The sequence below is a fragment of the Prinia subflava genome, chromosome 23, assembly GCF_021018805.1.
Source record: "Prinia subflava isolate CZ2003 ecotype Zambia chromosome 23, Cam_Psub_1.2, whole genome shotgun sequence".
Taxonomy (NCBI): Eukaryota; Metazoa; Chordata; class Aves; order Passeriformes; family Cisticolidae; genus Prinia; species Prinia subflava.
This window is the reverse complement of record NC_086269.1, coordinates 3,561,556-3,574,192: the sequence shown is the minus strand read 5'-3', so window position 1 is coordinate 3,574,192 and position 12,637 is coordinate 3,561,556. Positions and strand designations below refer to the sequence as shown.

At 64.2% G+C, this 12,637-nt stretch overlaps 2 protein-coding genes across 8 annotated transcripts; one reads left to right on the top strand and one right to left on the bottom strand.

Annotated features, from left to right (window-relative positions):
• The first annotated feature begins 1,641 nt into the window (after nucleotides 1-1,641).
• SMIM29 (small integral membrane protein 29) lies at nucleotides 1,642-3,501 on the top strand. 3 transcript variants are annotated; one of them, XM_063418650.1, is made up of 5 exons: nucleotides 1,642-1,692; nucleotides 2,386-2,551; nucleotides 2,630-2,655; nucleotides 2,726-2,831; nucleotides 3,102-3,501. In XM_063418650.1, exons 2-5 carry the CDS (start codon nucleotides 2,441-2,443, stop codon nucleotides 3,162-3,164), a joined length of 306 nt encoding a protein of 101 aa, XP_063274720.1. In that variant the 5' UTR covers nucleotides 1,642-1,692; nucleotides 2,386-2,440; the 3' UTR covers nucleotides 3,165-3,501. The 3 variants fall into 3 exon arrangements, with proteins under 3 accessions (XP_063274720.1, XP_063274719.1, XP_063274721.1); XM_063418649.1 differs by lacking the exon at nucleotides 1,642-1,692 and adding an exon at nucleotides 1,793-1,961; XM_063418651.1 differs by lacking the exon at nucleotides 1,642-1,692 and adding an exon at nucleotides 1,820-1,939.
• Nucleotides 3,502-3,684: 183 nt separating this feature from the next.
• Nucleotides 3,685-11,227, bottom strand: HMGA1 (high mobility group AT-hook 1). 5 transcript variants are annotated; one of them, XM_063418615.1, is made up of 6 exons: nucleotides 11,069-11,227; nucleotides 10,721-10,843; nucleotides 7,174-7,278; nucleotides 6,394-6,477; nucleotides 5,963-6,013; nucleotides 3,685-4,887 (listed from the first exon to the last, which is right to left on the bottom strand). In XM_063418615.1, the coding sequence occupies exons 3-6, from the start codon at nucleotides 7,273-7,275 to the stop codon at nucleotides 4,834-4,836; spliced, it is 291 nt and encodes a 96-aa protein (XP_063274685.1). In that variant the 5' UTR covers nucleotides 7,276-7,278; nucleotides 10,721-10,843; nucleotides 11,069-11,227; the 3' UTR covers nucleotides 3,685-4,833. The 5 variants fall into 5 exon arrangements, with proteins under 5 accessions (XP_063274685.1, XP_063274686.1, XP_063274683.1 ...); XM_063418616.1 differs by having other exon boundaries at nucleotides 6,394-6,474; XM_063418613.1 differs by having other exon boundaries at nucleotides 3,685-4,890; nucleotides 11,069-11,226.
• Nucleotides 11,228-12,637: the final 1,410 nt, after the last annotated feature.

Sequence of the window (12,637 nt, the reverse complement as noted above, 5' to 3'; positions counted from 1 at the left end):
CTCTCCAAGGAGCTTTCCTAGAAATTGATGGATTTATTTTTAGCCGCGGCACAGCAGGGCTCGGCTGGGAGGGGATGGGCAGCGGTGGATGAGGTGTCCGTGCTGGGCTGGGGGGCTCTGGGGATCCTGTCCCACTCTGTGTTCCCCCCTTGCAGTGGGGAACAGGGGCTGAGACTTTGGGAAGGGTGTCTGGGGCATGGGGAGCCAGCACAGACCAGGAGACCAGTGCCACTGCTGGGGACAGTGGGGCCAGTGGGACACCTGGGGACAATGGGACACTGGGAACAGCAGCTGTTGGTCACTCTTGGGACAGCTGGTGCCTTTTTCTGGTCCAGAGAGGGGAAAATAACCCTGCATGGGCTGGACAGGAGGTGAGGGCAGCCGTGCAGGGACTGGTAGAGGCAGTGGCTTAGGCAGTGGTGTGGGCAGGGTGCAGGGAGGGCTGCAGGCAGAGGTGCAGGCAGGGTATGGGCAGTGATGCAGGGAGAGGTGCAGGCAGGGTACAACCAACTGTGCCATGAGCAGGTTCATCCCAGAGGATGCAGACCAGGAGCTGCTCTTCCCCACCAGCTCAGGAGGCTCCGGATGCTCCGCAGTGGCTGAGCCCTGTCCCGCTGCCAGTCCAGGGGCTGTGTCCCCCCAGCTCCACCGTGTCCAGACTCCTCTTTCACCTATTGATGATTATTTGCTGTTGGGAAGCGCAGTGGGGCCCAGTGCTCCCTGGTGTCTCCCGCTCCTGACCCACTTAGCGGGACCATCTGGTCCCCGCAGGCAAAGCGGATTAGCCCTGCGGCCAGGATCAGGGCTGGGGCGCTGCCACCGCTGTGGGTGACACTGCCGGCACCATCACAGCCCCTGCCTAGAGTCCCCACGGGCCCAGCCTGGGGGACAGCAGCCACAGCAGCAGCCCCTGGCCAGGCACCCACGGCAGCCCCCAGTGTGGATGACCCTGCCCGTGTTCCTGTCATCCCCGGCCCTGTGGGTTGGTTGTCTCACACTATATCATCCATCCATCCATCCGTCCATCCATCCATCCGTCCATCCATCCTTCTCCCCTCTGTTCATCTGTCCCTGTCCCTCCTTTCCTCCTTCCCTCCTCCCTTCATCCATCCCTCCATCTGTCCACCCAATGAAAGGGTGCAGGGATGTACCTGCCTATTCCTGATGTCCATCCCTCCATCCATCCATCCATCCCTCCATCCATCCCTCCATCCCTCCATCCATCCCTCCATCCATCCATCCATCCCTCCATCCCTCCATCCATCCCTCCATCCATCCATCCATCCATCCCTCCATCCATCATCCATCCCTCCATCCATCCCTCCATCCCTCCATCCCTCCATCTTCTCCCACACAAACCCCCAGCTGTGCACTCACCTGACCAGATGTGCAACTCCCCCACCCCTCCACTCGCCTTGTACGCCCCCCCAAGGGCCATTTCTTCCTTTCCCCGGATTTTTTCCCCATTTTTCCCTTTCCCTGGGTTTCTCTCCGGTTCCCCTTTCTCCCCTCACGCCTTTTCCCGCCCCACCCCCGCCCGGTCTTTGCTGCCCCCTGCCGGCCGCGAGCCGCCACCGCCCCGCCCCAAGCCCCGCCCCTTTCCCCTTGCTCCGCCCCCTCCCCGCGCGCGCTCGGCCCCGCCCCTCGCCCGTCACGCGCCGCGCGGGTTCCGGGTGCGGGCGGCGCGCGCAGGTGGGCGGGGCGGGGCGGGGCGGGGCGCGCGCGGGGATCCCCGGAGCGGGGGGGGGCAGGGGGAGCCCGGGGCATCCCGAACCGGACCGAGGGGAAGGGCGGAACTGGGGCGGGGGTCCGGGCTCCGGGGGTGTCCCGGGCACAGCCCAGGGCGGGAGCCCCTCCGGTCCTGCCGCTGGTGGAGGCGAATCCCCCCCAGCCCCAGCTCTGCAGGGTGACCCCCGCCACGGGGTGATCATTACCGGGGGTTGGTTATTAGCGGGCGGGAGGTGCGTTATTACCTGTGCGCTGGGCATTCCCGGGCGGTGGGTCACTGCCGGGGTGGGGGTCATTCCTGGGCTGTGAATTCCCGGGGTGGGGGACATTCCCGGGGTGGGGGTTATTCCCGAGGTGGGGATCATTCCCTGGCGGTGAATTCTCGGGGTGGCAGTTATTCCCGGGCAGTGGGGGGGTCATTCCCGGGCGGTGGGTCATTCCCGGGCGGTGGGTCATTCCCGGGCGGTGGGGGTCATTCCCGGGCGGTAGGGGTCATTCCCTGGCGGTGGGGATCATTCCCGGGGGGTGGGGGTCATTCCCGGGCGGTGGGGGTCATTCCCGGGCGGTGGGGGTCATTCCCGGGCGGTGGGGGTCATTCCCTGGCGGTGGGTCATTCCCGGGCAGTGGGTCATTCCCAAGGCCGGCTGTGGGTTGCAGAGCTCCCGTCCGTGGGGCCGCTCCTCCCCATGCGGGCAGGAGCCGGCGCTGGGCCATGAGCAACGCCACGGCCCCCACGGCCCCGGGCGCGGCGGGGGACTCGCTGGTGGGCTCCGTGCTGGGGCCCTTCCTCCTCCTCACCCTCCTCGGCGCCCTCCTGGCCGCGGTGAGTGCGCGGGCGGGGGGCACCGGGGGGCACCGAGCCCCGCGCCGAGCCCCGCGCCGCTGATGCCTTTCCCCACAGGTGATGTACGTCAAGAAGAAGCGCAGGTGAGCGGGGCCGCGGGGCTGGGGGCCCTGGGGGGCTGCGGGGTCACCGCTCACCGCCCACCCCCGGCAGGTCCGACCGGCTGCGGCACCGGCTGCTGCCCATGTACAGCTACGACCCGGCTGAGGAGCCGCCCGAGTCGGAGCAGGAGCTGCTGGTGGAGGCGGAGGAGGCTCAGGTGAGTCGCTGTGGTGGGAATTGGCGTTTATCCAGTTTTTTCCATGAAAAACTGAAGCAGGAGCAAGCGAGGTGCCTGTCCCGAGGGAGCTCTGGGAATCATGGAATTGTTAAGGCTGGGAAAGACCTCCAAGAATGTAGAGTCCGACCTCGAAGGAGTCGGGCTTTGGGTGTTAATCCAGAGGTTTTGGGGAGGGTTGTGCTGCGTGGGCAGTGCCTTCCCCGCCCTCCCCGACGCCCTGGGCTGCAGGTGTGTCCCTCTGTGTTGTAGGTGGTGCCCGGCTGGGGGGGACCCTCGCCCCCTCGGCCCCCGCGCAGGGACTGGAGGGCCTGACTGTACCTGGAGCACCGGGACCGGACCCTGCCCGCGGGAGGGAAGGGAGGACGGTGTCAGCACTGGAACCATCAGCCAGAACGGGCAGGATGTGCCCGCGGTGTTGCCACGATGCCACAACCACTGCCCACACCCCTGAGCACTGACTGGGACTGGACATCTCCCACCTCAGTGCCGGATTTTGCCTTTTTTTTTAATTTTTTTTTTGCTTGAACTGCTCCAGCAGCCCCTTGGAAAGCTCTGGGAGGGCCCACAGGGGCTGGCAGACTGGCAGGGAGCAGCAGGCTCTGCCCGGGGGAAGATGGGGTGAATAAACGTGTCTCTGCCTTGGCCCCAAGGCTCCGTGTGGGGCTGGGGGTTCCCGGCCTTGGGCAGGAGTTTTGGGGGGCAGCAGGGCTTTGCCTGTTTGTGTTTCCATCGGCAGCTCAGCCCCGTGGATGTCCCTGTGGAGGAGATGCCCTGGGAGGAGCCACCCCTGCCCCACCCAGCTGGGGCCCCGGGGACAGAGGCGTCAAAAACATCCATAAAATGTTTTATTCAAGTAACTGCAAATAGGAACCCAAAAGGTCGTTAACAGTGAACCGAAAAAAAAAAAACCCAAACCAAACCCCGATTCTCTCCCGCCGGGGCCGCCCGGCACCGACCTCCGGTCCCGCTGCAGCCGTCGTGGGGGGCAGAGGGAAAGGGGGAGCATCCCATGGTCCCCCCACTCCTCTGCCCTGCCAGCCTCGATCCCTTGAAGCAGCAGAGCAAACTAGACCTCAATATAACAAATTTAAAAAAAAAAAAAAAGAAAAATGAAGCCCAAAAAAAAGGGGAGGGAGAAAAAAAAAATACCCCACAGCCTCCAGCAACACCCCGAAAACAGGAACCACCGAGCCCACGGTGCCCCGGCAGCGCAGCAGCACTCTGTGAGTTCAGAGAGTGGAACTTAAATATCCAGAGGTAGTTGTGAATGAAAGGAAAAAAAAGTACTAAACAAACAAAAAAATATATACCAGAACCTATGAGGAAAGGGCTGCCCGGAGCCAGCTGTGCCCGGGCACCCCGGGGATGGGCACCCCCGGGGATGGGCACCCCCGGGGATTGGCACCCCGGGGATGGGGCACCCCCGGGGATTGGCACCCCAGGGATGGGCACCCGGCCCCGGCAGCGCCGCGGGAGCTGCTCCCACACACAGTGCAGTCACCCAGGACTGGGGGGACAAAGGGGGCTGCCCGGGGTAGCAGCAGGCCAGAGCAAAGGTCTAATGCATTTTGGGGGGGGTCTCACCTTCACTGCCCCCCATCTCTTCCCTGCAGAGGCCCCGGGGCAGAGCCCAGCGCTGGGGGGAGCAGCCAGCACCCACCTTGGCGGGGTGAGATCACTGCATGGGGGGCAGCCAAGGTGGGGGTGCCAGCCCCGGCTCTCTGCCCTTTCCAGTGGGGCTGCCCCGAACCCCGGGGCTGGGGAGGGGGAGCTGGGGCAGGTGCCCCCCCCGGGCGGGGGCTGCGGGGGCCGCCCGGGTTGGGCCATTTTCCAGTGCTGCCGTTGTCTGAGGGTGAGGAGGGAGCGGAGGAGGGAGGAGGAGGAGGAGGAAGCCAGGGCGGCACGGTGGGTCTCTCCCCGCCCCTCTCCCCCGGCCGCTGCGGGGCCGTCGGGCGATGAGGTAGCGCCGGTTTGGGAGGTGTCACTGCTCCTCCTCGGATGACTCTTGGGAAATGTTCACCTCCTCCTCGTCCTGCTGCTGCAAGGCAAGGGAGCGTGGCCGGGGGGTGGCAGGGAGTGCAGCCCCACCTCACCGCCCCTGGACACAAAGGGCACATCACACCCCTTGTGCAACGAGGGAAACTGAGGCACAGCGCCTCCTGCATTAAAGGACTGGCCCTGACTCCAGCTTGGACATTGAGTCCCAGGTGAGAAGCCCCCCAGGTGAGCTCACAGTGAGGAGGGGAGGATACACCCCCATGGTGGACAACACCTCTGAGTGTGGGCCCGCGGTCCCCAGTGGCCACTGGGGGGTGGCTGCAGCCACGGCTGTCCGTGTCCAGCCCCGGTGTCCCCGTCCAGCCCCCAGGCCGGGGTGGGCGGCCGTGACCCCGCACGCGGCGGTGACTCAGGGCTGAGTGAGCCTGAGTCACAGCGGCCCCCGCTTCCTCCCGCTCCATTCACAAAAACGCCGCCGCGCCTGCCGGAGCGGGACACCGGGACATCGTGTCCCGGCACGGCCCCGCTGGCACGGGACACGCTCCTCCCACCCTGGGGTCCCCTGGCACTGTGACACCAGCACAGGACACCGCCTCGGGTTTGCAGCCCCGGCTGGTCTCAATCCCCTTCGGCTCTGCGAGGAATTTCAGTGCGAAAAGGAGCAAAATGTGGGACAGGCAGGGAAGGGAGGTGAAGCCGTCCAGGTACCTGGCATCCGCCTGAGCCACGAACCGAGGGGGAAAGGAGGAAAAATGGAATGGAGGAGGGAAAGTTCAGGGAAGGAAGGGGGAGGCTGCACCCGTGGGCTGCAGGAATGCCGTGCAGGGACCCGGGCGTGCAGGGACCTGGGCAGGCGTGTGCCAGCTTGTCCCCAGGGCTGGGCCAGCCACCCAATCCTGCTCTTGGCCCCTGGGGAGGTGGGGGGGCCAGGACTCCTCAAACCCCCAGCCCTAGGGGGTTCAGAGCCCACTCAGTGCTGTGTTCTATTCACTCAACTGCTCTGAGCTCCTCCAACCCCACCCCACACTCATGGAGCCCTCTGGGGAGCTGCTGTGCCCCCGAAGTGCCCAGTGCCCTGCCAGGGTGGGTGAGGAAGGGAAAAGCCCGCTCACCGATTTTTTGGGTCGCCCTCGAGGTTTCCTCCCTGGTGTGACTGCAGCTTTCTGAGCCAGGACAAGAAAAAAAAGGTTTTGGTCAGGCTGTCCCCAGGACGCTGGCAGGGGTGGGCGGTGTTCCCCTTCCTCCCACCCATGAGTGCCAGATTCATCACCCCAGTGGCATCTCCTGGGGTGCTGCTGCCAGCCCCCCGAGCCCCCCAGCCCCGGGATGCCCTGTGAGTCACGACGTGGGTGCAGGATGTGAGTCGCCTGTTTTGCAGGTTTGTCTCGGGTGTCCTGGGGCTGACACATGGCCCCCAGATCCCCCACCCAAATTCCACCCCCCATCCCCACCTCCGAGGCAGATCTGCCCTGAATTCTCCAGAATTCAACTCAAACTAGACCTGTGGTAGCAGCACCCAGCTGGAGCAGCCCCAGGTACCTACCCTGCCCTTTGGGGTAGCCTTGTTTTTACTGCCCTTCGGCCGTCCACGGGGTCTCTTGGGGGTCGGGGCCTCGCTGGGCTCCTGCTGGAGGGAGAGCAGAGGGGGTTGCATGCCCAGGGTGGTCTCCAGCACACCCCAGGAGCCCCATTGCCCCCAGCAGACCCTGCTGGGGCAGAGATGCTCTTGCATGTGGAACTGGGAGCACTGGTGGCACTGGGATTGGCGATCAGACGCCAGGCAGTTCCTGTGTGTCCTTCAGACGTGACCTTTTCCACCCCCAGCATCACCCACTCAGCGCAGCCATGCAGTCCCCATGGCCCCTCAGCCCAGACCCCGCTCTCTGCTGGTGCCGCAGCCCAGGAAGTGTTGGGGAAGGCACAAATCACCTTTTCTGCAGGAAAACCATGTGCACAAACCCCACCTGCCTCGGGGGGGCTGAGCGGGGTTTGGTACTATAAAGGCTCCAGCAGCATCTTATCTCTCTGAGCAGCTTTTGCTAATGGGGCTTTAATTAGCCTGTCTGCAAAGGCAGGTTCAGCAGGGCCTGGGGAGGGGCAGGAGAGCCCCCAGCCAGGGGCTCTGGGGTGCTGCAGAGCTGGGGGGGCTCTGGAGCCCCCCAGGAGGGTCTGGCTGCTGGTGAGCCCTGGGGAGGTGCTACCCAAAGGGGTAATGGGGCTGCACTGGGGGTGTCCCCAGCCTAGGGGTGCAGGTGTGGGGGGGTTTCCTGCTGCCCCCTGGGGGTGCCCAGCTCCCCCCTTTCTCATAGGGGACCCCACGTACCTGCGGCTTCTTCCTAGGCCGCCCTCGGCCCCTCTTCTCCGACACGTCTTTCTCCCCTTTGGAGGCCAGGGGCTGGCTGGATTTGGCGCTGGATTCACTCATCGTCTGTCCCAGCAGCGGTGAGGAAGAGTGGGAAGGGAGGAAGGTCAGGCAGGCACGGCTCTGGCTCCCCGTGCCCCCCGTGACATCCCCCAGCCCTCACGCTGGGGCAGGCAGAGATGCCCCCTGCATGCTCCTGGCACCGGCTGGGGAGCAAGAGGCTGCAGGGCCCCAAGCCCATGGCACGGCCACCCTGCAGGACCAGGCAGTGCCCAGGCAGCTCCTGGGGTCCCCCAGGCGTTTGGGGAGCAGCAGCTTGGCCAGCCCATCCTGCAGAGCCCAGCCCCTTTCCTCAAAAAGAGGAGAGCGACTCCAGATTTAATCTGAAATCCCAGATGTGCTGCTGACACTGGCGAGTTGGGACAGGATGAGTGGTGGCACTGGGGACCTTGGGTGACCCCAGGGGGGTGCCAGGGCCCTGGAGTGGGGCTCAGGGTCCTGCAGCCCCGCTCCCCACCCCACCCTCAGCACTGCTGCACCCCTGGCTCCTGCCACCTAGCTGGGGTTAGGGACAGGCACTTCACCTGGGGATACTGGATTGTCACCTCGCCTGTGCACATCCCAGAGGGCTGGGCAGCTCTCCCTCGCTCTTGGAGCAATTCCACAAAGGAAAGGCTCCATCTTCCCCTCTCCACCTCGCTGCTTCCCAGGGGCACAGGGAAAACCTGCTTTTCCAGAGGTGTGGGGGTGGCTCCGTGCCCGGCTGCCAGCACAGGAGCCAGGAGGATGGAAACAGGGCGGGAAGGAGCAGGATTGCTGCCACAGCCCTGGTGTTTGCTGTGACCTCACGCAGGCAGGGTGACCACGGCCATGCTGGGGACACCTGCCCAGAGTGGGGCTGAGGCTCCCCAGCAGGAGCACAGGGAGATCCGGGGCTGTGTGCCCAGAGAGGCACCCTCCTCCCTCTGGGGTAATATTGCTCAGTTTTGAGGATCTGGTCCCAATTTGATGCTGTTGGAGCAGCTGGGATGGTGGGGCTGCGGGGGACAGGGGGTGCTGAGCCCCCAGGGACACTGAGCCTCTCTGGGAGGGTCTGGGCAGGACAAGCAGCCTGAGGAGCCACACTCAGACCTCTGAGCCTTTTCAAAAAACAGGCGTCAGCTCCTGCTCCCCTCTGGAAGTGACTCATGAGTGCAGAACAACAACAACAAAAACCACCCTCGGAGTCTTTTTCTTTCTTTTTTTTTTTTTTTTGGGAGACAGAAACCATGCTGTAGTGTAAACACCCCGAAAATATTACTCACAGCATCCCAGAGCCCTTCAAGGAGTCTCTTAGGAGAAAAAAGAAGTATGGTTTAGATTTAGGCCAGCAAAGGGCCGGCTGCTGGTCGGGCTGGGACGGGGTTTTGTCTCTTTTTAAGTCAATCTCTGTCAGAGGCAGCCTCGAGCTGCTCCGTGCCCCCTCCTGCAGCTGGAAACAGATGGGCCCAGCATGGCCCTCACCCTGCCGTGCTCTCCTCCCCTGGAGGAGGGACCAGACCCCACTGCAGCTCCAGCTGGGAATGCCAAGGAGACCCTCCATGGCACGGGGGTGCTGCTGGGCCTGCCCCCTCCCCCAAAAGCTGCAAAGTTGTCGGTGCTGGGGAAAGCACGTGCACCTCCCACCCATCCCTCTGCATCCCACCCATCCCTCTGCATCCCACCCATCCATCCCTCCTCACCCCACCCCTCCCTCCAGCACCTCGCTCTCCCCAGGGCCTCCAGAGCTGAGGGCGCTCCGTGCTCCCAGAGGGGGTTGGGAGGAGGATGCTGGAAATGGGGGACGCTTCTCTCCCATCCCTGCTCGTTCCCGGTCACCCCCCTGTTCCCCGGAGCACCCCCGGGTCCCTGCGATGCCCCTGGCTCGGCGGCACCTGCCAGGCCCGGGGGGAGCCGCGGGACCGCGCCGGGCACATGGCGGGAGCAGCTCCGGCCCTGCTCACACGCATCAGAGCCATGGAGGGAGGGAGGGAGCAGCTGGGTTGCCATGGAGGAGAGGAAGCAGCTGAGGGAGAAACCTTTCCAGGCAGGGAGGAATCAGTGGGGGACGCGGGCAGGGGCTGCCGGGCTCCCCGCGGCCGGGGGGTGGGGGGAAACATCTCCGCACGGTTTGGAGGTGGAGGGGCCACATCTGCCTCTCGATTGATGGAGCCGGGGGAAGGAAACCTCCTCCCCTCTCCATCCCTACGGATGCTGAGCGGCCGGGCTCTCCTCCCCCAGCCCCATCGCTCCCTCCACAACGTGGGCTGTCCTCAGCAGCCACCTCTGGGCTGCACAAGGGCCGAGCTGTCCCCTCGGAGCGATGCTCCCGCCTGCTCCTGGGCCTGCTCCTGCCTCCCCGGCCGCCTGCGCTGGCTTACGCTGCTCCGTGCAGATAACCCCACAAATCCCCCGCTCCTGCCACCTACTCTTAGATTAAACAAACTGGCCCAGGAGAAACGGGGAGACGGGCGGGGGCTTAGATGTTTAAAAAAATATTATATATATATGTATACATATATATATATGTATAAAATCTCTTCACGCCCAGAAAATCCAGCCTGATGGCAGCTGGAGAAGGATCCCAGCCGCACCTCCTGGCAGAGGGATGGGGAAGGAGGAGGGGAAGGAATCGTGGAGCAGAAGTTGAAGAGCCTGTTGGGCAGGGGTGCGGGCCGCGAGGGATGTGCGGGCTCCTCCTTAGCCCAGACCCGCCGTGGGGCTGCTCCGAACCCCACCCCGGGGCTGCCATTGAGGAAAGTCCCCCCCTTCCTTCCTGGGATGCATAATAAAAGGAAGTGATAAAGGAAAGGAAGGAGGGAGGTGGAGGAGAAAGAAAAGAGGCAGGAAGGGCACCATCAGGGCTTTGTGAAGCCCCTGTCCTGGGGGGGTAATAAAACCCCTCGTGGAGCCCGCGCTGCTGGCGGGGTGCGGGGCTGGCGGGGTGCGGGGGCACCATCCGGGGGGCGGCTGAGCCCCAGCACCGCAACTTCGCCCCGACCCGCGTGTGCGCGTTCCCCGTGAGCCGGGCTCGGCCTCGCACCGGCCCCACGCTCCCCGCACGGCCCCGGGCCCGCGGCCCGCTCCCGCTCCCACGCCCGTGCACCGGCCGCGGCCCCACGCACCTTGCACGGCGCCGGCCCCGCGGGCTGTCCCGGGGCCGTCCCGGGGCCGTGCGGGCCCCCGGGCTCGGTGCGGGGCGTTTGCATCACCCGCAACCGAGTAAGTGCAGCAAAGTCGCTCGGCGGTGGGAGCAGCGGGGACCCCCGCCCGTCCCCCCCCGCCCCGGGCTCGGCCGCGGCCCGCCAGGTGCATCAGCCTGCTATTAACAATAATTAATACCGATAATAAAGCGAAGAGCACCGCCGGCCGCATGCACCCTGCAAAGCCGACAGCCCGGCGCCGATCGTGCCCCGCATGCGGCGAGGGGAAGCAGAGCCCCGGCCCCCCGCGCCCCCCGCAGCAGAAGGAAGAGGAAGGTGGCACTCACAGTCAGCTTGATCCCGGAGCCCGGTGCTCGGGGTGGGTTTCGGGGGCGGTTCGATGGTTTTGTTTTTCCCGGCGGGTCTGTGTTGCGGAGCGAAGGGACCCCCCGCCCGCGGCGACTGCGGATCTGCAAGGAGAAGAGAGAGGCTGCGGCTCAGCCCCGCATCCCCGGCCCCGCCAGGCCCCGCGTATTTATATAAATAATAAAGAGAGAGAGGAAAAAAATTGCTCCAGGAGGAAGGAAGCTGGGTCAAAATCATTTGCAGGGAACGAGGGGAAAAAAAAAAAAGGAGGGGGGGGGAAAGGGGGGAGAGGGGGGAAAAAAAAAACCGGAGCGAGCTCCTAGCCTTACTGGAGGGGATCCAGCTGCTAAAAATAGCAAAATCACACTCGAAATTAAATAAGGGCAAACAGGCGAAGGGAGCTCCCAGCGCCGGCGGAGCGGGGGAGGCGGAGCCGGGGCCGCATCACGGCGGGGGCGGCGCGGGGCGGCGCGGCCGGGAGCGATAGGGCCGTTCAAAGGGCTGCGGCGGCGGCTGCGCCCCCGGCCCTGCCCGGCCCAGCGTGCCCGGAGGTGGCGATGGAGGGTCCCCCGGGGGGCTGCAGGCAGCGCCGGGGAGGATTGAGGCACCCTCGTGCTCCCGCCCTGGGATGCTCCGGGAATGCTCCCGGCTGGGGCCGTGCGGGGGTGACCCCTCGGTGGGTGACCCCAAGATGGGTGACCCCCCCACGGGAACACCCGCGGCTCTCCCCTCTCTGTATTTTGGGCTGGCGTGGGGGGTTTGGTGTCCCCGTGGGGACAATCACCGGCCGGGGCCATGTGCCGATGGCCCAAGCACGGTGCTCCTTCTGTTTGCAGCCCCCTCACCAGACCAACCCCCACGAGAGCTTCTGGTCCCCCTCTGGAGGCACCAGCAGTGGGGGCTCCGTCCCCGGGGCTCCCAGGGCCCCCCAGATCGTGTCGTGATATTAATTTAATGTTCACTGCAGCACCACTGCTGAAAGGGGAGACTGGTGTGGGGCAGGTTCTGCTCGGTGCAGGGGAGTTTGGGGGGCTCCTGAGCAGGTTCTGCTCGGTGCAGGGGGGTTTGGGGGGCTCATGAGCAGGTTCTGCTCGGTGCAGGGGGGTTTGTGAGCAGGTTCTGCTTGGTGCAGGGGGGTTTGGGGGGTCATGAGCAGGTTCTGCTCGGTGCAGGGGGGTTTGGGGGGCTCCTGAGCAGGTTCTGCTCGGTGCAGGGGGGTTTGGGGGGTCATGAGCAGGTTCTGCTCGGTGCAGGGGGGTTTGGGGGTTTGTGAGCAGGTTCTGCTCGGTGCAGGGGGGTTTGGGGGCTTTGTGAGCAGGTTCTGCTCAGTGCAGGGGGGTTTGGGGGGTTTGTGAGCAGGTTCTGCTCAGTGCAGGGGGGTTTGGGGGGCTCATGAGCAGCCCCAAGACTCTCCTGGGCTTTAAGCAGATGCTGGGCTCAGTCTGCAGCAAAGAACTTTGTTCAGAATTCCTCTGGTGGGTTTGGAAGTGGTTTGGGGCATCTGGAATCAGCTGGGATCAGCTCTCCAGTGAGGTACCCCAAAACCAGGTCCCTGCTGTCCCAGGGCAGTGTTTCAAAGATGTGTTGAGCATTTGGGGTCTTGCAGTGGTTTCCTTGATGGGATACCAGGAAATCCAGAGCTCAGCACCCCGTTGTGCAAAATTTCTGCAAACTCCTGTGAAAACAACAATCACAAATCTAAAGGAAATTCTGATTTAGGTGCTTTTGACCACCCTGCTTCTAAGAGTTGAACTCTGAAGTGAGGATCTGTACTTCAGACTGCTGGATTGAAGTTTCAGGCAAGTTTTTATTAAAAGAAAAAGAAAAGAGACCTTTAAAAAGATGAAATGTGAAAGTATCAATATCTGCCTGTGCAAAACTGCTCCTGCAGGGAAGGC